Source organism: Microcaecilia unicolor, chromosome 5 (genome assembly GCF_901765095.1).
Source record: "Microcaecilia unicolor chromosome 5, aMicUni1.1, whole genome shotgun sequence".
NCBI classification, from domain to species: Eukaryota; Metazoa; Chordata; class Amphibia; order Gymnophiona; family Siphonopidae; genus Microcaecilia; species Microcaecilia unicolor.
Window position 1 is genome coordinate 262,760,923 of NC_044035.1, and position 23,470 is coordinate 262,784,392.

The window sequence follows — 23,470 nt, forward strand, 5'->3', positions numbered from 1 at the left end:
GAGAGAGTAGTGGATGCTTGGAATGCCCTCCCGCGGGAGGTGGTGGAAACGAAAACAGTAACGGAATTCAAACATGCATGGGATAAACATAAAGGAATCCTGTTCAGAAGGAATGGATCCTAAGGAGCTTAGCCGAGATTGGGTGGCAGAGCTGGTGGCAGGAGGCGGGGATGATGCTGGGCAGACTTATACGATCTGGGCCAGAGCCGGTGGTGGGAGGCGGGACTGGTGGTTGGGAGGCGGGGATAGTGCTGGGCAGACTTATACGGTCTGTGCCAGAACCGGTGGTGGGAGGCGGGGCTAGTGGCTGGGAGGCGGGGATAGTGCTGGGCAGACTTATACGGTCTGTGCCCTGAAAAGGACAGGTACAAATCAAGGTAAGGTATACACAACAAGTAGCACATGTGAGTTTATCTTGTTGGGCAGACTGGATGGACCGTGCAGATCTTTGTCTGCCGTCATCTACTATGTTAACGTTTAGCGCGTGCTTATTTTTAGCACATGCTAAAAATGCTAGCGCACCTTTGTAAAAGCAACCCCAAGTGCCCCAAAGCTCAGGACATCCAATTTTCTTTTTCATGACTTCATACAGTCATGCAATTCTTGGCACTGTTTGACACGTTGCTTTTAGTAACTAGCAAACTTAAAATAATATTTCAGTCTCCTCAGTGGAAAGCACACATATTTTAATAAAAAGATTTGAAACAATCCTTTAAAAGAGAATTCTGATCAAGGCACTCCAGGTCTGCTGATAGCAGCCCTATTCTCCCAGCTCTAGTCTCTCTAGCCAGATACTGCAGATCTCCAAGGGAAAAATCCTTTATTCTTACGGAGTTTAAATCCTAGCAGCTTATTTCACTTTTGTTTTGTTTTTCAAATGGGATGAATCTTTTAATTGGTGATAAATTCAGAGGCTGATGCTCAGAACATAATGCTGGTGTTACAGTCGATTAGTGCAGAACTAGTCCCAGCGTTAATCTGCGCAGAAAGCTCAGAAGGCCATTAGCACCGGAAATGTGTGCGCCAGAGATGGCCGCAAATTGTATTTAAATGTAGTCAAACTGATGTTAATGAGGTTGTTTGCTATGCCCTCCCAATGCTCTTAGAACAGCGTACAAACAAACCGTTCTCTTACTGCTGGAAACCTACCACAAGCTTGGAGCTGGTGTTGGGGGATTGAAGAGAAGATTTCTTTTGATTTTCAGTTTAAAATCTGCCAGTTTTGATTTCTTTTTGAAGTGGAAGAAAGTCCATGCAAGTCTCTAAGCGCTGGTACTCAGAGAAAGAAATGAGCAAGTCCAAGCAAACCCAAAAATGAAAGAACAGATTGGTATTTTCTGCACTTAAATATAAGCCTTCCAAGTTAAAAAAAAAAATTTGAAAAGCTTATATTTAAAGGTGCAGAAGAGCAGTGCTGATATGTACTTCACTTTTGGGTTTCCTTGGCACTTGCACACAAGAACTGCGCTTGCCACGAACCCCCTTTACTTTCGCATTTACAGCGTGCATATATTTTGAATACCATTTCTTTTGAGCATTGGTGAACTAGTTTTCTATGCTGTTTGGCGGTATGAGATGTGCACTGTTGGCTTTAGTGTGGGAGTTCTGAGCATTGGCCCTTCAATTAGGTAAAACTTTCTGTTGACTGGCTCTGTCCAAAGGAAAGTTCAGTAGCTCCTTTTTGATACTTACTTAAGGTAGAAATCAATGATGACATCATTAAGGAATTCTCCAGGCTCCAGGCAATCTAGGTCTTCTATGGTAACACCCAAGCCCCCTTTCGTTGGAGGAGGAGGATAAACAATCAGCCTAAGGAGAAAAACAACTCAAGTGAATAACACCTCAGTGTGTGCAAAGTTCCTGAATAACATAAAAACCTCACAAAATCTTTTATTTGTCTTGCCTATATGTCTTGACAAGACTAACCTCCAAGGAGCAGAGACTGACTTTTTATATCTGTCTGTACAGCACTATATATACCCTGTAGCACTATGTAAAGAATTATACAAAATGTATTGCTGGCTTGCAAGAAGTGAGAGTAATTAGAGAGCGTAGGTTAGGTGGTTGTTACTTCTGTTGTTATTGTGGACTGTTTTATTTGTGGTAATACTGATTACTTATGTGTCTATTTTATTTTTATTTTATATTTAAGCATTTTATAAATTATACAATCACGGTTACTCTTTGTAATTGAAACAAGCTCCTCATTACAGGTAAATATAAATATTAGGGCTGCACAAGTTAACACAAGTGGCATAGCTAGGTGGGGCGCCAGGGGAGTGGCTGCTCCCCCAAATGGAGTTCTGCCGGTGCCTATTTTTTTCTCAAGTCGTGTTGCATTGAAAATGTGCGCCCACACCAGCGGAAGTTCGCTCTCGCGCCACTTTCGCTCCCCCTGCACTGTCAACCTTGCTCTGCTTCTGGTTAACACCGCAATTAATGCATTAATATTGATCACGATTAAAACATGTTATTGCGATTAATAATTAATCTTCTGCCTTTCTCCCGCACCTCCCTGCGCTGAGCATGGTACAATATCTCTCCCTCCTCTCCCGGACCTCTGGCGGCTCTCTCTCCCCTTCCCTTACCACCTGGTTTACCTTTTCAGCTTTCATTAAGTCTTTGGCCCTGCAGCAGCTTCCACATACGACATACAGATATGTTGCTAAACAGCTGAACTTAGCTTCAGGCAAACTGACTATTCGATTGCCTCAAACAAACTGAAAATTCATCATGCTTCAATTTTATTTAACAAAATTTTTTTTCCATATAAAAATTCAAAATAAACGGTTTACTTGGAGGTTTTTTTAGACCAATGATAGAAGCTGTGAACTGTGGGTCGAATTTCATATTCCTTGATAGGAGGTTATTTGATTTATACCATGGTCAACTCAGGCCTTTTTTTCCCTCCATCATTCCGTTTTTTTGCTTTTCTTTTGCTTTGAGTTGATTTTTCACTCTTTTTTGATTGTTTGTAGGTAAATTTTTGAGTGATTCTTTTTCCTTTTTGTATATTGTTATCTATGATTAAGCAATGAAATGAAGAGGAGTTTTCCCCAAGGGGAGTCATATTTGCAGTGATCCACGACGGTCCTCTAATTATGAGCACATATTTTAGTAAAGATAAATGAGAATGAGTTTTTGGACAAAGACACATATTATATTATTTATGCATACTGTTGAGTTTTTTTGGATCTTTCAAGCACTATTCAGTAATAGCTCACCTAACACAGTGTGTAAATGCAAGGCAGAGTACAGAGGGGTAGAGCATAAGTAGGACATGGGCAGGACTCCCACCTATGACCGTAAGTTATGCAGGTAGCTTTATCATTCCAGTGCTTGCATTTATGCCAGTTCTATAGCTGGTGTAATTGCAGCCACCCTAAAATAATAGGTGCAGCAATACCGGGTTACGTTACTATTCTATTCTGTTCACAGAATAGGCTCCTGATTATAGAATTGCCCGTTATGTGTCTGTGTACCTACTTTGTACGTGCATATACCCTTTGGCAATTTTATAAGAGCCGGCGAGCAAATAAAACATTGTTCTATATGCTCAAGTCCCTTATAAACCTATGCTCTCTATCAATGCAAGATTGTATGAATATTTACAGTATCTGAAAAATAAGCATTTCCCTGGGTTACCTTCTTTGGTATAGCTGCTATCTCTATTACAGGAAGAATTAAAGGTTCTTATTTACAAAAGAGCACAGAATGGACTAAGATTTAAGAGGGCTCCAGGAACACAATACAGTTTATATTCAAACATATATCCAACACACAGAGAAACTGGGCTTAAAGATTGTTACTTCAGGCACAGTACCCAGGGCTAGATGCATCAACCAAACGTTAAAAAATCTAAATCGTAAAAGTGCTTAACGAATTTGAAACAACGAAGAATGCACAAAAAAAACAGCTCAGAAATGTTCGGTGCGGTATTGAAAAGTACAATGTATCAAGCGTAAGTAATCCCCGTCGTTATTTTGCCCCTTAAGCATGCGCAGAGCAGCCACAAACGTATTAAACCTACGTAGGTTGCTTACGTCAGACTGGGACGTGCGAGGGGGGGATCCCGACCTGCAAGCCTTTTAGCTGTCTGATCTAGCAGAAGAGTGCAGTTGAAGATAACTCTAAAAAGAACAACCCTCGACCCTCGTAAATCCCCTTTTGTAACAAAAGACCTCTTTGCAGCTTGTTTACAGTACTGGGAAAATTGGCTTTAGGGGATAGCAGAGAGTGTTAATTTTCAAAGCTGTGGGAGAAGGGGAGAGACAGGATTTTTAAGCTGCAGGGAGAAGCAGTATGTTTTGTTTTGTAATGATGCAGGGGAAAGCGGAGAGCCATGTGTTTGTGTTTGTATCTCACTTTTATTTTTAAACATGCTGGCTTGGATTTTTATGGTGCAGGGGGCAGCGGTGATATGACAGCTCAGGCCTTAACGACAGGTCTGAGCGCACGTAAAGTTTCTGACAGTAAATGATTCATTGCAATCGTCGGTATGGTTAGTGCATTCCGAATTGTCCACATTTCAATGGTAGTTTCTCCTTTGCATTCCGTTTTCGTTAGCTGCTTGCTTCGTAGGAAAAAGGCCTTTAATGCATGCAACGGTTAGGAATTTCCTTCGTTAAAGGGTTGTTAGAGGGTCGTTAAGGTTTAGTGCATCTAGCCCCCAGTTTCCAACAGCAGTTCATTAGTAGTAATTCTATGGTACAATTCCACAAATCTGCATATTAAATAATCTACACTTGCATTTTAGTAGTGAAGGAATAGCCTAATTATTAAAGCAGAAGGGTGAGAATCAAGAATGCAGATCCAAATTCCACTGTTGCTCCTTGTGATCTTGGGCAAGTCACTTCACTGCCTCAGGAGTAAATACTCAGCTGGTGGCAGAGAGCATTTTTTTTTTAGCCACCACTGGCTTTAGGCTCCAATATTCAAAGCGAGACCATGTCCAGGCACAGGCACTGAATATCCAGATTTGTGCAGCTGGCTAAGCGAGATATTCAGAACTTACCACCTAAGCAAAACCAGATAAAGATAGGACTCAGTTTTATGCAGTCCAATAAAGGCGCTTAACTTAGGTAGTTAAGTGATGAATAATCAACACTTAACCCACCATTAAGTGCCGACTCTGCCCCCAGACCGCCCCACAAAAGCAGTTAGTACTTGTGTTCAGTGCTTAAATCACTTGAATATCAATCTGATAGATTATAAGTTCTCCAGTGACAGGAAAATACTTACTATAGCTGGTTGTATTTTGCCCTAAAGTACAGAGAAAATCTTTAGCTAAATCCAAATCTCTTTTTTTTTTTTTTGCAGTGTGTAAATACATTCAAAATCAAAGTGCTTATTTTCGGAACTGTTAAGAAAATAATATCTCTACACACTTACACTTCCTTTATGTGTGGATACTTTTTTTTCCAGAAAATACAAAAGTACCCACGTTGTTTTCGGCATGCCTTAGGAATGCCCTTCCCCCACGTATGCATGTTGTTGCACTATGCACATATTTTTATTCAGACAATATTCAAACAGCTTATTTACATAAGTAAACTGCTTTTTACCTACAGAAATCACTTTGAAAATCACCCTCAGAATACTTTGGCTCCCTTTTGTTATGAATTAGATCTAAGTAACTGGTGCTGGAAGGGGAGAAGAGAAAGAGAACATCAGTAGGAGAGGATGTGGAGAATTATGGGCAGAGAAAAGGGGAATAAGGAACAGAAAGAGAAGGGATATCGAGGAAGGAGCAGGAGAAACAATAGATCCTGGCTCATGAGACATCAGGGAAAGGAGGGAAGGAGACTGGATCCACTTGCTCACATCCTTATACCCAAAACCAACATCTTCTTCCTCATATCACATGCCTCCTCCAATCCCCTTATACAAACAAACCCCTCCAATCTTCTCACTCACTCTCACACACACACTCCCTTATATGGTGTGAAGCTCTGCTCTTTCTTTTAGGGACGCGAGGGGGGGTTAGGGGAGACTGGAGGTGAACGTTCAGGGGGGGGGGGGGTCAGGGGGACTGGAGGTCCACCGTCCCTCCAGCCCCCGTGGCATTAGCTTGGGGTGAGGTGGAGGGGGGGTCCAGGTTTCTGCTCCCACGGGGCGCTTCTATTGGGGGGCCTGCTAGCATGCAAATGCATGCTGGACAGGGCTCACCATTCCTCCCCAATGGTCTGCAAACCCTAACACCAGCTCTTCATGCATTTGCATGCTACTTTCAGTAAGAGCCCTGTTTAGCATGCATTTGCATGCTATTTGCAGTCAGAGCCCACGAGCGCATTGTTTCACATGCTCGGGGGGCTGTGATCATGGGGCGGTAGAAAACGCAGGCGCTAGTATGGTGCTAATAGCCTCTAGCACCTGCATTTGCTTCTGATCATTGGCCCATGAAGGAGGGCAATTTTCAGACAGTTGGTTAATAGAGGTAAAATGCTTTCTGTCTATGCACATCACTTTGAAAGGTGCCATAACCTGCAAAGAACCTGGAATATTACTATTATATCATTGGGAAGATGATAAACTCAGTTTTTACAAATAGAGCAATGAGTAAACAGTTTGTGAGGTAAATAGTGCTTGAGCTCTCATCATTTGAAAATGGGTAGTAGTGTGGTGTAACACAATTGAGAGAGGCAAGTGGCACCTTATAGACTAATCAATGAAATGAGGCACAAGCTTTTGAGCAGCAGAATCCACTTTGTCAGCTACATCTTGAAAGCTCATGCCTCAATAAACTGGTCAGTCCCGCACTCACCAATCTTTCTGCGGTACAATTCATGTGGCTGCAGAAGGCAAACAACCCCTAAGTGGCAAAAGACAATGGAGTGCTTACCCATGCTGCAACCCTAGGCATGGTCATAACTCCCAATTTGAGAAGTTCTGGGTTAGTTTATAAGTTGCCACCTTCCTCTGCCAACTGAGCTATCATCAGTCTTCAAAAACACAAAAATCTCAAACTGTGTGTGTAACGAAACCTGTATGGTCTGGAACGTACTTCTGGGCTTTTCCAGTGCTTCGGACTTCACTCCATTCTTCATCTAGCTTAGAAGAAATAGTAACTGAATAGTGGTCAACACTGTGCTTATGCACAAGAGTATAGTTAGGTTTTGGGTGTTTTGCATTTAATTTCTGAGGGGAAAAGAAAGGAAAAAATTAACATGGGTTGTTCAACAATTCTTCATCAACAATACATGGGAAAATCCCACAAAACCTTTGGAGGAAAAGTTCAAAGGGATTTTTACAGTTGGATGAATATTTATTTGATGAAAAAGCTCCTAGAATATTGCTTCTCCTTCCCCATTGACTGCAGAGAAAAATATACTAAAAGCAACCCACTGGGTTTCAAAACTGCCCTCTTTATAAATGACAGTTAAATCTATTGCACTATGAGGTCCTTCAGTATTAACCCCTTAAATATAAAGGATTATGTATGTGCCTATAAACCCAATTCCCTATGCATAAATACTTTACCTTCAGTTACCTAACGCAGTGGCTAACATTCTGTTTCCTTACCATGACAATATTTCAGGTATATATACTGTTTTAGGAGAACTATGGCAGTCCAATAACTTTACAGTACACAGTAACATAGTAAATGATGACACAAGATGACCAAACAGGCACATCCAGTCTGCCAAGTTGAAATTCTTTTTAAGAGAACCAGGATTTGGCTTGGGGGATGTGGGAATTTTTTTTTAAGGTGAGAATATCGGGGGGGGGAGGGGGGGGGAGAAGGATGGGACTTTGACAGTGCATGTCAAGCCTTTAATAAAATACTACCATAGTTTTCAATGGCTGGGCTTGGACATCCATTTCCCCATCAATATATCTTATACAAAATTTTCTTTCTTATTTACATGTTTAGCAGCTGAATTTGACCTCTGAACATACCTTCTAACCAAAAAGACTGCTACCAGAAACAATATCTTGAATGTGATGTCCTTGAGAGAAGATGTCTTAAAAGGCTCAAAAGGTGGTTTCATCAGGGCTTTCAACACCAGTTTTAAACCCCACAAAGAAATCAGAAGATGCCAGAGAGGATGTAGATGCTTAATCCCCCCTCCCCTTCAGGAAATGCCCAACATCTAAGTGAGCTGACAAAGGATGTCCTAGGATCCAGTTTCACACTGGATTGAACAACAAACTTCTATTGAAGCTACAACTCATCCAGAACACCGCGGTGCGGCTGATTGTCCAACTAAGTAAGTTTTAAAGTGTTTCCAGACACCTAAAAGAACTACACTGGCTAAACATCAGAACTCGCATCACCTTCAAATCAGTCTGCCTAGGTTTTCAGGTGTTATAAGGTAACACATCAGAACTACTGCTACAACTCTTCTCCTTCTGCTTCTACAATTCTGCAAGACTTCATTCATGACAGCTTGCTCCTGAAGTTCCCTCGAATTAATAATCTAAAGTACAAATTTCCAGTTAACGCCTTGTTCACTTATCACGTCACCTCCGAATGGAACTCTTTACCAATCACGATTCGCTCCAAACCACACTACATGCGGCTCCATAAAAAACTGAAAATCCTACTGTTCGACAAAATTTAACTTTTAAGTATCCCTCCCCTTTTCCCATCAAATACCTTCCCTCTCTACCAATGTAGACCCCTGCGCTGTAAACTGCCTTGAACCTCTCGCTGGGATCTATGCAGTATATAAGAAATGGATTAGATTACATTAGAGTTAGTGAAAGCAGCTTCCTCACAGTGCAAAAAAGGCAGCAGTAAACTGCGATCAGCAGACCCTAGTGGGTCCATGATGGCATCGATTGAATTGGAGGTGGAGGAGGAGTCGGGGTCCAAGTCGGATAAGGTTGCAGGTGAGATAAGGAGCTGTGATTTTAAAAAGTGGATGTAGGACCTGAGCCGATTTTAAGCTAATGCGGCAAGATTTGAAAGAGACACTGGAGGGCATTGAGAGATTGGAGCCCTGTCCAATAAACAAGCAGAGATGGAGAGAGTTGCACAGTGTGACGAACAAGTGGAGGACTTGTAGGCCTACCAGGACTCACAGTGGACCAACACTAAAGTAGTGTGCGAGCATGTGGAGGATCTTTAAAACAGATCCTGGAGATGCCACCTAAGGTTCCGAGGAATCCCAGAAGCTGCCTACTATGCTGATAGTGCTATGGTGGTGCAGGATGTTGTTCCGCACTTACTCCACAATGCAGATCCTAAGACTCCCGTGGGCCGGGAAATTAAAATTGATAGGGCACACAGATTACTGGGGCCCAAGCACGATAAACAGCCTTGAGATATAGTGGTATGCTTCTCTGACTACCCACTTACAGAACAAAATCTTGTGTCTGAGCAGGTTACAGAGCCCAATTCACTGGAAATCTCTAAAAATGTACACATTCCAAGACATTTTTACAATAATGCTGAGGAAACGAAGAGACTTTGCGGGTGTGATAAAGTTCCTGTGGGACTCCTATATTAAGTATAAGTGGGGGCTTCCCTTTGGGGTTACTAAGCATGCACAAACCCCAGAAGATGCATGGCGCATTACAACTGAAAGTGGAAAACCTTCCAGAGGAAGTGCTTGGCTTGCCACAAAAAAGGGTGCAGGAGTGGCCTAGTGGTTAGGGTGGTGGACTTTGGTCCTGGGGAACTGAGGAACTGAGTTCGATTCCCACTTCAGGCACAGGCAGCTCCTTGTGACTCTGGGCAAGTCACTTAACCCTCCATTGCCCCATGTAAGCCGCATTGAGCCTGCCATGAGTGGGTAAACGCGGGGTACAAATGTAACAACAACAAAAAAGAATCCTGATGGCAAAATATGGTAAAGGCTAAGCAGCATTGCAGATCTACCACTTCTACCAAAGCAGTTTCTTCCCCAAGCTCTTCAACACAGTCTACCTGAGAACCCCTAGAGCTACCTGGCTCTATTGACCTGGGTCTACTGGAAGCCAAACTGCTAGATCTTGGTTCCCTGACTAGCTATCCTTTCGTGCTTGCAGTCCAGGAGTACAGTTTTGTTGGATGAGCGGTGAAGCCCACATTTGTGGAGTGATCTTTTGGCTGGGAAAGATAGACTTCTGCTTGAACCAGAACTTTTGTTGTTATGTCACTGCACAGGGGGAAAGGAGGGGAGAGAGATACCACAGCTGTACCCCATGGGGTTCATACATTGTGCTACCATAAGCTCTATCGGGAGGCATGCACACCCAAGGGGGTCTGCCAAAAGAGCCCTGGAGCTGATGGGCACTATCTCACCTGGCTGTTCTACACCCATGGTTGTTGGTAACATGGATCTGGGGGGAAATTCATTCTATCCTCATTCCAATCCTCCCTATTCCTCACCAAACAGGACTATTACACCCAATTGACTAATTCCCTCAGCTCTAATCCTCGTTGTCTCTTCGCCACCCTCAACTCCCTCCTCAAAGTGCCCTCTGCTCCCACCCCCCCTCACTCTCTCCTCAATCTCTGGCCGACTACTTCCGTGACAAGGTCCAGAAGATCAACCTCGAATTCACCACCAAACCTTCTCCTCCTCTTCATCCTATAACCCACTCTCTCAACCAACCAACCCAGGCCTCCTTCTCCTCTTTTCCTGGTATCACCGAAGAGGAAACTGCCCTCTCCTCTCCTCCTCGAAATCCACCACCTGTTCCTCAGACCCCATCCCCACCAAGCCCTACTATCACCCCCATCATCTGTCATATCCTCAACCTCTCTCTCTCCACTGCAACTGTCCCGGACACCTTCAAACATGCTGTGGTCACACCACTCCTCAAAAAACCATCTCTTGACCCTACCTGTCCCTCCAACTACCGCCCCATTTCCCTCCTACCCTTCCTCTCCAAGATACTTGAACGCGCCGTTCACAGCCGCTGCCTTGATTTTCTCTCCTCTCATGCCATCCTCGATCCGCTTCAATCCGGCTTTCGCCCCCTACACTCGACAGAAACGGCACTATCTAAAGTCTGCAATGACCTGTTCCTCGCCAAATCCAAAGGTCACTACTCCATCCTCATCCTCCTCGACCTATCCGCCGCTTTTGACACTGTCAATCACAACCTACTTCTTGACACACTGTCCTCCTTTGGGTTCCAGGGCCCTGTCCTCTCCTGGTTCTCCTCTTATCTCTCCCATCGTACCTTCAGAGTACACTCTCATGGTTCGTCCTCCTCCCCTATCCCGCTCTCTGTTGGAGTTCCTCAGGGATCTGTCCTTGGGCCCCTCCTTTTCTCAATCTACACCTCTTCCTTAGGCTCCCTGATCTCATCTCATGGTTTCCACTATGATCTTTATGCTGACGACACCCAGCTGTATCTCTCCACACCAGACATCACTGCGGAAATCCAGGCCAAAGTATCGGCCTGCTTATCCGACATTGCAGCCAGGATGTCCAACCGCCACCTGAAACTTAACATGGCCAAGACTGAACTTATTGTTTTCCCACCCAAACCCACTTCTCCTCTCCCTTCCCTCTCTATCTCAGTTGATAACACCCTCATCATCCCTGTCTCATCTGCCTGCAACCTCGGTGTCATCTTCGACTCCTCCCTCTCCTTCTCTGCGCATATCCAGCAGATAGCCAAGACCTGTCGCTTCTTCCTCTACAACATTAGTAAAATTCGCCCCTTCCTCTCTGAGCACACCACCCGTACTCTCATCCACTCTCTCATTACCTCTTGCCTTGACTACTGCAACCTACTCCTCACCGGCCTCCCATCCCCCCTTCAGTCCATCCAGAACTCTGCCCCGCACGTCTTATCTTCTGCCTTGACCGATATACTCATATCACCCCTCTCCTCAAGTCACTTCATTGGCTTCTGATCAGATACCGCATACAGTTCAAGCTTCTCCTACTAACCTACAAATGCACTCGATCTACAGCCCCTCCTTACCTCTCTACCCTCATTTCCCCTTACGTCCCTACCCGCAACCTCCGCTCTCAAGACAAATCCCTCCTTTCAGTACCCTTCTCCACCACCGCCAACTCTAAGCTCCGCCCTTTCTGCCTCGCCTCACCCCATGCTTGGAACAAACTCCCTGAGCACATACGCCAGGCCCCCTCCCTACCCATCTTCAAATCATTGCTCAAAGCCCACCTCTTCAATGTCGTCTTCGGCACCTAATCACAACACCTCTACTCAGAAAATCGAGACTACCCCAACTTGACATTTCGTCCTTTAGATTGTAAGCTCTTCTGAGCAGGGACCGTCCTTAGTTATTAATTTGTACATAAGTACATAAGTAGTGCCATACTGGGAAAGACCAAAGGTCCATCTAGCCCAGCATCCTGTCACCGACAGTGGCCAATCCAGGTCAAGGGCACCTGACACGCTCCCCAAACGTAAAAACATTCCAGACAAGTTATACCTAAAAATGAGGAATTTTTCCAGTCCATTTAATAGCGGTCTATGGACTTGTCCTTTAGGAATCTATCTAACCCCTTTTTAAACTCCGTCAAGCTAACCGCCCGTACCACGTTCTCCGGCAATGAATTCCAGAGTCTAATTACACGTTGGGTGAAGAAAAATTTTCTCCGATTCGTTTTAAATTTACCACACTGTAGCTTCAACTCATGCCCTCTAGTCCTAGTATTTTTGGATAGCGTGAACAGTCGCTTCACATCCACCCGATCCATTCCACTCATTATTTTATACACTTCTATCATATCTCCCCTCAGCCGTCTCTTCTCCAAGCTGAAAAGCCCTAGCCTTCTCAGCCTCTCTTCATAGGAAAGTCGTCCCATCCCCACTATCATTTTCGTCGCCCTTCGCTGTACCTTTTCCAATTCTACTATATCTTTTTTGAGATACGGAGACCAGTACTGAACACAATACTCCAGGTGCGGTCGCACCATGGAGCGATACAACGGCATTATAACATCCGCACACCTGGACTCCATACCCTTCTTAATAACACTGCGTAACCCTAGTAGCACTCTAGAAATGTTAAGTAGTAGTAGTAGGAAGGGTGGGAGGGGCGAGCGGAACACATGGTTGGTGGGAGAGAGGAGGAGGGGGATGGAAGCAGCTGTGTTTGAGAGATATGATTACTTATAGCACATTAGTTGGGTAAGTGGGGGCCATTACATTATGTGAGCTTCCTCTTGAATTGACCCATGGGTACTGCTAGGGTATTGATTGGTACTATTAATGTTAAATGCCTTAATTCCTCTATGAAGCGGAGCCTCTTGTTTAAAGAGTGCAAGCGTCTGGCATTAGAATAAGTATTTATCCAAGAAATACACTTTACCTGAAGAGGGGAACACTTATTAGTGCATAGAGATTATTCCAAAGTATTTTTCAGCTCCTCTAAAGATGGGAAGAAAAGGTGGGGAGTTGCCCTACTGTTACAGCAACACAGCCTTTCAAGTAGACATAGTAACATAGTAGATGACGGCAGAAAAAGACCTGCACGGTCCATCTAGTCTGCCCAACAAGATAAACTCATATGTGCTACTTTTTGTGTATACCTTACCTTGATTTGTATCTGCCATTTTCAGGGCACAGACCGTAGAAGTCTTGCCCAGCACTAGCCCCGCCTCCCAAACACCAGCCCCGCCTCCCAATCTCGGCTAAGCTTCTGAGGATCCATTCCTTCTGAACAGGATTCCTTTATGTTCATCCCACGCATGCTTGAATTCCGCTACCGTTTTCATCTCCACCACCTCCCGCAGGAGGGCATTCCAAGTATCTACCACTCTCTCCGTGAAAAAGTACCTGACAATTTCCACTGGGGTGAGGAGGGTAGATTTTTATTCCTTAATGGGACATTACATGGGGAAGCCATAACTCTGATTACCATCTACGGACCTAGTGATAATTCTAATGCTTATTGGAGGGTGCAAAGAGAGACTATCTTAGTGCATGCTACTGGCCATATTCTTATGGCTGGAGATTTTAACTTTGCTCCTAATTTCAGACTGGACAGACACCCTGCTAGTCAGCTCTTGCATTCTGGCTCATGTAAAGAATTTTCTAAGCTGACCAAAGAATTGAAAATCTCTGACTTATGGAGAACGCTGAATCCTAAATCTAGGTCTTACACTTTCTACTCTCAGGCTCATGATAGCTATTCTAGGATTGACTTGATGTGGGGGGATAGATATTGGTTCAATAAAATCGTTCCGAGTTAGCATTGAGAACATTTCTTGGTCCAACCAAACGCCACTTTGATGCTCATTTTCTAGTGGCTCCCACTACAAAGGCCCCTGTTATGGGATTCTAAAGTACAGCAGGATGTTATCATAGAGCTGCAGCAATTTTTGAGGGTAAACAATATAGGAGAGGTCACTGAGATTACATTATGGGAGAGCCTTAAGGCGGTTCTACATGTAGTCTTTATTAAATGGGGGGCCAGGAATAAAAAGGGAATAGTAGGCTCAGGAACATACTTTGCACCACAGACTTACCTAGTTGAAGCATTCATATATTTGTATACCTTTGCTCTCTCTTCAGATCAAGATCAATCGGGTGAGGGGGGGACTGCACTCTCTGCAGATAGAGAGGATAGAATTTCAGCTAAGGTTGCTTAAGCAATCTTTTTACGAACATGGCAACAAGGCTGGGCGATTACTAGCCTGAAGGCTTCAAAAGAAGCAACTGGATGCTAGCATAACAAAAATTTGAAATACCAAAGTAAATTTGCTGACAGTTGGCCATGTTGTGTAGCAGAGCTTACTCAGTCTCCATTCTTTACCATGCTTTGTTCTTATTACTATCTATCCTTAGGATATTAGGAATGGCTCACCTTCTCAGTAGCGCAGGATTCATTTTTTTTTTCCTGAGCCTCCATCCTTCCAACTTTTAATGACTTTTTCTGATTTAGCTTCTTCATGAGTAAAACTGCCGTTTTGTACTCTGGCATGTGCCAGAAATGTGATTTATTCTACCATATTGCTTCTCTCTTCTGTCTTGCAGACCAGTGCATTTTGATTTTCTTTAGCTGTTTATTGTGGGATTTCTTAAAGAACTCAGGTTTTCACCACATTTTCTGTTGGAGTTTTCACACTCTTACAGCAAGTGCCATTTCTGTCCCCATCTTCCTAAAACAAAATATTCTTGCTACCCAGAAGCAACCCCATCTTATCCATGTTCAATGATGCTTCAGTGTATAATATTGGGAGAGCAAAGCTGTGTCAAAAGCAGGTACACTTCTGGCTCTTTTAATAGACTTCCTGAGCCGGTACATCAAGCTCTATCTCTGGCCGTCTTCAAATCTAAGCTAAAAGTCCGCCTTTTTGATGCTGATTTTAACTCCTAACCCTTATTCAATTGTTCAGAACCCTTATTTTATCATCCTCACTTGTGAGTGGAGTGGAGGAGTGGCCTAGTGGTTGGTGCAGTGGACTTTGATCCTGGGGAACTGAGTTCGATTCCCACTGCAGCTCCTTCTGACTTTGGGCAGGTCGCTTGACCCTCCATTGCCCCTGGTACCTGAATATATGTAAACCGCTTTGAATGTAGTTGCAAAAACCTCAGAAAGGCAGTATATCAAGTCCCATTTCCCTTTCCCTTATCTCTTGTTTGTCCTGTTTGTCTGTCCTAATTAGATTGTAAGCTCTGTTGAGCAGGGACTGTCTCTTCATGTTCAGGTGTACAGCGCTGCGTACGTCTAGTAGCGCTATAGAAATGATGAGCAGTAGTAGTAGTAACTCTTTATTAAGGAACAGGACATTCATGCCAGATTTCTTGAATTTTATACATAGTTACATGCTGCTGATCCCTCTATCACATCTCAGAGTATTGCAGAGTATCTCCCGGGGATTCAGTTGCCTACACAATCTGAGGATATCAAGGTCCAATTGGATGCTCCAATTACAGGTAAAGAATTTTGCAGGTTATTAAAGTGTTGCCCCAGGGGAAATTCCTGGGCTTGGACAGGTTCAGCAATGCTTTCTATAAGATCTTCAGGTTTCAACTGGTGGCCATCCTGACATGGGTGCTCAACTTCATGTCCATAGGCCCGGGACTATCTCCAGCTATAAACACAGCGGGCATTACTATTCTCTGTAAGCCTTGACGTGACACTACTTGTGTGGGTCCTATAGGCCAATCTTGTTGATTAATGTAGACTTAAAAGATACTGGCTAAGCTCTTAGCAAAATCGACTGGCTCTTCAGATGCCACAGCTGGTTAACTCTGATCGAGTTGGATTTATTCCAGGGCAGCAGACTATAGGTAACATTAAGGGAGTGCTCCATTTAATCTGGATAGCACAGAGGAAGTGGATTCCATCTATGCTCATAGCGGTTGATGCCGAAAAGATGTTTGATCGCGTCCATTGGGAGTTCATGTTTGTTGTGCTTCAGAAGGTGGGGGTGGGTCCCACACTCACTGATTGCCTGCACTCTCTTTACACGAAACCAGCTGTGCATATTAAGATCAATAGGACATACACGGATTGCTTTGAGTTGTGGAGGGAGGACTCGGCAGGGATGCCCGCTGTCACCCATTTTGTTTGCTCTGGTGATGAAGCCCTTTGCCCAGAGGATTCGGTAAGTGGTTGATATTGGGGGGGGGGGGGGGTGATGGTGGGTGCACAAACACAAAAATCTCACTGTTTGATGACGATGTTATTCTATCAGGATCTAAGCTTCATACGTCCTTCCCAATCCTACTGAAGGAAATGAAATCATACGGGGGTGTCTCTGGAGTTAAGCCAACCACAATAAGACAAAGGCACTTAAATATTAATATTACTGACAAGAAGCTGGTGCGTACTAAGGACAACTTCCCCTTTAAATGGGCGTTAAGATATCTAGTGATCTCTCCACTTGAATGATTTGAATTATACTCCCCTACTTAAAATTCACAGGAGAATTTAAGGGAGTGGGCTATGGGTTCTTTTTCTATGTTGGGACATTTGGCTATTGTTAAAATGAACATTCTGCCTAGATAGATTCTTGTATTTGTTCCAGGCACTTCCACTCTCACTTTCTAAATCTACGTTTTGCTTTTGGCAAACTATTCTCCATGGTTCTACAGTGGGAGGTAAGAGGGTACAGCTGGTGAAGGGGGTATGCCAGACCTATGCAGCTACTATTTGGTGCCCCAACTTAGATATGTTTGGGACTGGAGGAGGAATATAATACAGAAACCTTATGTGCAGATAGAACATTACACTATGCAAGGCCAGCTGTTGGAATTGCTCTGGATGCCCTTGAGGGGAAGCGCTCAGCCTTATAGTGTCAATTCATATATATAACATATTTTCCACATATGGAACTCTGTGAGGCAGTATCAGCAGCCACACTCTTTAATCTTGCCCCTGGCACTTCTGATGGCCCTATTTCCAGATGTTTCAGAAGGACGTGCTGGGATGGTTGATCTTTGGAGGGGAAGGAGCTTCTTCAGCTTTTCCAACTGTTCCAAGGTCGTGTTTTTGTCATCTATGAGTCCCTTCAGAAGAAGAATTGACTCTGTAAGTCTGATTTCTATTTTTATTTACAATGTAGGGATAGTCTCCTGAGAGGACCCTTTAAGAGCATCTTTGGGAGACACACACTCAGGCTAAGGGTCTCATATCTGCAATGTATCAGCTTCTCAGGGGGCACGAACTTGTTAAACTCCCATATATGCTCCACTTTGAGGCGGACTTGCATTGTGAGTACGATCTACGCCGCTGGTCAGAGATTATACCAAGAGCATCCAAGAGCAATATCTCTGCGGCTTTAAGGGAATGTAATTACAAGGTACTTATGAGATGGTACTTTACACTGGAGAGACTCCATAAATTTGACAGAAAAATACCACTGCTACTTTACACTGGAGAGACTCCATAAATTTGACAGAAAAATACCACTGCAGTGCTGGAGGGGGTGCGGGGAGAGGGGGTCGTACTTACATATGTGGTGATCTTAACCTGTTATATTCATGCCATTTAGCAGAGGGTGGTGCGTATTGCTAAGGCCATTGCGGGGACCCATGTGAATCCTGCTCCAGGACTTTTGTTTATTGATGGGGTGGGCACCTCAAATGAGCACCAGTAAAAGATTTTGATGATTTTTCTTCTGGCAGCTAGATGCACTATTGCTAAGGAATGGAAATCCCCTCACCACGCCAACCATTGGAGCCTGGCATATAAAACTGCACTTTGTGGTACTGATGGAGAAGCTTACAGTTACCAGAAGCACACTTTCCAGTACTTCTCAGATTGGAGTGAATCTCTACAACAATATTTGGACTCAATATAAGCACTACCTTTGGTTTTTACTATTATCTTAAGAATGGTACTAGGCCCTGTGAGCTATTCTTGAGATTCATTTGGCTGTTAGCTTCACGCCATAGGGGAGTGGGGGAGGGGGACTTGGGTATGGGGTTATACAATAATTTCTCAGAGTCTTGGGAAGTGTTGTACTTACAGCAGTTTATATAGTTTATATGATTTTGCTCTGAATTTAATACAAAATTTCAAGTTAAAAAAAAAAGAAAAAGAATATAGCAGGATGATTTTACTTGAATACCCTCCTCTTCTCAATCAAGACCGTACATGCTGTAAGAGAGAATGGGGAAGCATTTGGCACTGAACCACAATTCCCCTGGACTCCAGGTATGGCAAAGGAGCTACCTTCAGTCTGATGAGACCTTCATACCACGGCCCTTGTGCAGTTGTCTATCTACCATCTGCTGGAGACAGAGAAATACTGTTATGTTGGAGGACTGCTTAAGTCCCTATATAGGGGATGTCATCAAACCATTTGTTCTCTGTCTACACCCAGAAATAGACAGTATAAACCCATGCATCTGGACTGCTCTGGAGGGATGATAAGAGTCAGTCAAGCATGTCAGGCTCTTTACTTCCCTCTTTCCCTTTGATAGCCGATTCAGAATGTATCCATAGGGGCTACAAATCTACCCTCAATCAAGGCAGAGCCTGCATGCTCTAGTTCTCTACTGAGTTCTTATTATTTTATCAGGCAACCTCTTGGACATCTCAGCGCCTGTGCTCTCCTTTCTCCTCCCTCCCAGATAACAGATCAATTACATGAACAGCCTGCAGAATTGGCTGTCTTCCTCTCTCTAACAGGTGAAGTTTCCCAGAGTGGCTTTTTAGGACAAATTAGTCTGGTTATGGGGGGAGGAAGTGACGTCATGCTCCGTTATGGAGGTCTAATAGCGGAGCTCCCGACACCTAGCCTGAAAAACAAAGCATATAGCTACATTCAGCTTCTTTAAACAGCCCCAACTTGCAGAACAGAGTGGCGAAAGACCAGCAATACTGGAGATGTCGAGCATTAAAACTAAATCGGCAGACTTAACTACGTTTGCGTATCGACAGCGCAAGGCCAAAACCACAATGCAGGCCGAGAACTCAGGCGCGAATGAAAACGCCACGTGGACACGCTCGCCGTCGCCCCAACAAGAGCGAGGGGAACACGGAGACAGTGAGCTGCTACCCGATAAATGGGAGCAGCTTAAAACCTGGTTCCAGGATATTAAAATGGAAATGAAAGAGATGCGCAAAGATTTTGCACAACTCGGAGCAGAACTCCGAGGAGAAATCACAGAATTAGGGAACAGAGTTAATGAGGTGGAAGTCGGACTGAAAGAGCACGCTGAATCCCTAAATACCATCGAGGCTACTATGCAGGAACAGCGCACGAACCTACGCTTTCTAACTGATAAGGTGGAAGATTTAGAAAATCGGAGTCGGAGATCCAACATTAGAATATGGGGGCTCCCGGAACTACCAGAACATAATGATTGTGAACAGGTAGTGAAAGACCTAGCAGCCCAGCTCCTGACCACGCCGGAGCAAGTCACTACACCTGAAGATATACAGATTGAAAGAGCGCATCGGGCGCTGGGTCCGCGACGGGCCAATGTGCCCAAAGATATTGTGGCCTGTTTCTCTGACTATAAAGTTAAGGAAAAACTCATGCATAAAGCACAGGCGAATGGCCCGATCACATGGAACACCAATCCGCTTGAAATATTTCAAGATATCTCGGCAACTACGCTTAAGCGCAGACGAGAACTACAGCCACTCACTACACAGTTGCGAGCAGAGGGTATAAAGTATAAATGGCAACATCCTTTCGCCCTGCTATTTTATAAAGCCAGCAAACAATGCAGAATTACATCGCTGGAAGAGACCCAAGAACACCTGGACCACGGAGCAATGGCGGAATCCACGCACTCAAGCCACCCAACGGCCGCCTCACAGAGCAGCACCAAAGCAAGATGGCAGCGTGCCTCGCAGGGTCGAGGAAGGCTGAGAAGGCAGCAGTCGGGCCATACAGGGCCCAACCAACGCTGATGGATTATAAATAGTGGACCTCGCAAAGAGCTAAGACAAACATCATCGAAGGGGACTGTACCGTTATTTGACTGAACAACTTGCAACAGCACCAGGCTGGTAATATCTCGGGATCGCATTCACTTACCTCCTTGGCATGTCTCACCCAAGGGGAAAGATATGTCATACATGGGTTTTGGGGATGAGGGGAGGGGGTGGGAAGTAGGGATCTGGGAGAGGGATGCCAGTGGTGGCTATATAGTTGAAATTTTTTCTGTTTATGGTTGATAAAGAATTGAAAGGTGTTACACTGAATGTAAGAGGGCTTAATTCACCTACAAAACGAAAACTAATGTTCAAAGATATGATACTCTTGCAGGCCGATATAGTTCTATTGCAAGAAACTCATTTGAAAAAATGTTATGAGAAACTAGTGAGCCATGGACGATACTCTATCATTAAGTTTTCCTCCTGCGCTGTCATGCCCAAAAAGCGAGGGGTCTTGATAGCGCTTGCGGCGTCTCGTCCATGGCAAGTTTTGAAAACTATAAGTGATAAAGAAGGTAGATACCTGTTGATGGTGGTTTCTGTATACAATAGCATTTACACTATACTTAATGTGTATTCCCCTAATCAGGGACAGGGCCCTTTTTTGGAGCAGATAGAACGGATCTTACAACAATACCAACAGGGCCACTTATTAATGGGAGGGGATTTTAATGTCACCATACATCCCCCTGTGGATAACTCCACAGGATCAGCAACATACGCCAAAGCAGATAGGAAATTATTGAAAAAGCTAATGGCCCGCTGGGGACTGATAGACATATGGCAAGAGAAGCATGGTAATGAGAAGGACTATACATATTACTCCCCCAAATATAAGTCATATTCTAGAATAGATGGCTGGTTAGGAGATGTTAACATAGCGAGTAAGACACAGGGTACCAGCATAGAACCCCGCACATGGTCTGACCACTCTCCGGTTGTGCTGACACTTACACTGGGGGCTCATTTTGTAGGCACGAGATACTGGCGACTAGACGACACTTTGCTATATGATGAGAAGAATATACGGGAGATAGAACAACATATTGTTGAATACCTCAAATTCAATGATATGGGCGAAGTCAAGATGAGCACTTTGTGGGAAGGCCTAAAAGCAGTGACCAGAGGGCATCTTATAGCATTGCGAGCCCATATACTAAAAACTCTAACGGAACAGGAAGACAATATTAGAAAGGAACTCAGACAAACAGATCAGAAACATAAAGCACAGCCTGCTGACACTAACGAGGCAGAGAAGCTACACCAATTGAGATTAGCACTTAATGAGCTCCAACTAGAAAGCCTAGCTGCGCAATTACAACAAACCCAACAAGAATATTTCGAGTTTGGGGAGAAAGCGGGTAGGCTACTGGCCAATAAGCTTAAAAAACAAACCCAATGAAACCATATAGGGGGGATACGAGATGCAAGTGGAAAACACATCACACACCTAGAACAGATACAAAAAACCTTCATAGAATACTACACCTCGCTATACGAGAAAGAACCCACATTAGAGCCAGCAATTGTGGAACAATATCTGCGAGATAGTGGCATCCCCCAATTGAGAGGAGTGGAGAGTGAAACTCTATCGGCCCCTATAACATCGGACAAAATTAAGTGGGCGATTAAGTACAGTGCACATGGCAAAGCACCCGGCCCTGATGGGTACACTATAAAATTTTATACAATATTCGCAAAACACCTGACTCCAATTTTAGAGAGGCTATTTAATGAACTGGAAGAGGCTCAAGAGATACCACAAATGTGGAAGCTAGCAGCAATTACATTGCTCTTAAAGCCAGGCAAAGATCCCCAACAATGTAGCTCATATCGCCCGATATCTTTGCTCATTGTAGATTATAAACTCTTTACAAAAATACTGGCCCATAGGTTACAAAAGCAGCTCCCAAGCCTGGTTCATGAAGACCAGACTGGTTTTATCATAGGGCGACAAACCTTTGACAATATCCGAAGCCTCATTCATACTATTCAATATACACGGGACGAAAAAATACCGCAGTACTGCTCTCTATTGATGCAGAAAAGGCGTTTGACCGCGTCGATTGGACATACCTTTTTGCGGTGCTGCGGCAGGCGGGAATAACGGGACGATACCTGCAGTGGTTACAACTTCTATATAAAGACCCGAAAGCAGTATTAAAAATAAATGGATCATATACAGCTACATTTCCGCTTAGACGCGGCATTAGGCAGGGGTGTGCCCTCTCCCCACTTCTTTTTGCTTTATCTGTAGAGCCGTTAGCGTGTATATTGAGAAGGGATGAGGAAGTGGGGGGTATAGTAAGAGGGCGAAAAGAGCAGAAACTTCTACTCTTTGCTGATGATATGCTACTCACCCTCGCGCAACCTGCAATATCAGTACAAAAAGCAATAGACCATGTGACATATTATGGAGCAGTATCTGGGTTTAAACCCAATCTAACCAAATCTACCCTATTAAACATAACAGTACCGAATGAAGAGATACCGAGACTGCGAGATGCATTTCCATTCGCCTGGGCACAAAAATCTATCAAATACTTAGGAATACAGATCACCCCCAATACAGCAGATCTATTCCAGGCTAACTTTCCCTTGAAGATAGATGAACTCTTTCAAGAATTAGATAGATGAGAAGGCCTCAACATATCTTGGAAAGGGCGTATCAATGCTATCAAGATGATGTTGCTCCCCAAATTACTATACTTATTTCTAGCGCTGCCTATACCGATTCCTACTTCCTTTTTCTCACAGCTAAATAGGAAGATGTTTAGATACATATGGAGGAAGCGACCGCCACATGTTCGTAGAGCTATGATGTATCAAACACTTGACCGAGGGGGCATGGGAGTACCCAATTTTTACTTGTATTATCAAGCAGCACAATTAAGAATATTGGCAGAGTGGGCCCCATGGGCAATAAAGAAATGGATGCACTGGGACAGAGCATGGATAGGCAGGTACGCGATAGAGGATATATTGTGGATACCAGGGGGAGAGCTGACACATATAATACAAAGATTACCTATTAGTCTAAAGCATCCCCTCCAAACATGGCTACAAATTAGAAGACGCATGTTCCCGGAAAGGAAATACTATCGAAGAACAGCGATAAGGTGGGCGGAGGGTTTCCCACTGTGGAGATCAGAAAAGATATTTGACACTTGGGCTAAAGCAGGCCTATATACACTAGGGCAAGTATGG

At 44.0% G+C, this 23,470-nt stretch overlaps 1 protein-coding gene across 1 annotated transcript in view; it reads right to left on the reverse strand.

Annotated features, from left to right (window-relative positions):
- The window catches only part of SENP7 (SUMO specific peptidase 7), a 231,010-nt gene that overhangs the window by 64,485 nt on the left and 143,055 nt on the right, over positions 1-23,470 (reverse strand). Inside the window, exons 13-14 of the mRNA XM_030204142.1 lie at positions 7,004-7,137; positions 1,693-1,809 (exon numbers count right to left, since the gene is read on the reverse strand). Coding sequence (XP_030060002.1) covers positions 1,693-1,809; positions 7,004-7,137 — 251 coding nt within the window. The remainder of the gene's footprint in view (positions 1-1,692; positions 1,810-7,003; positions 7,138-23,470) is intronic.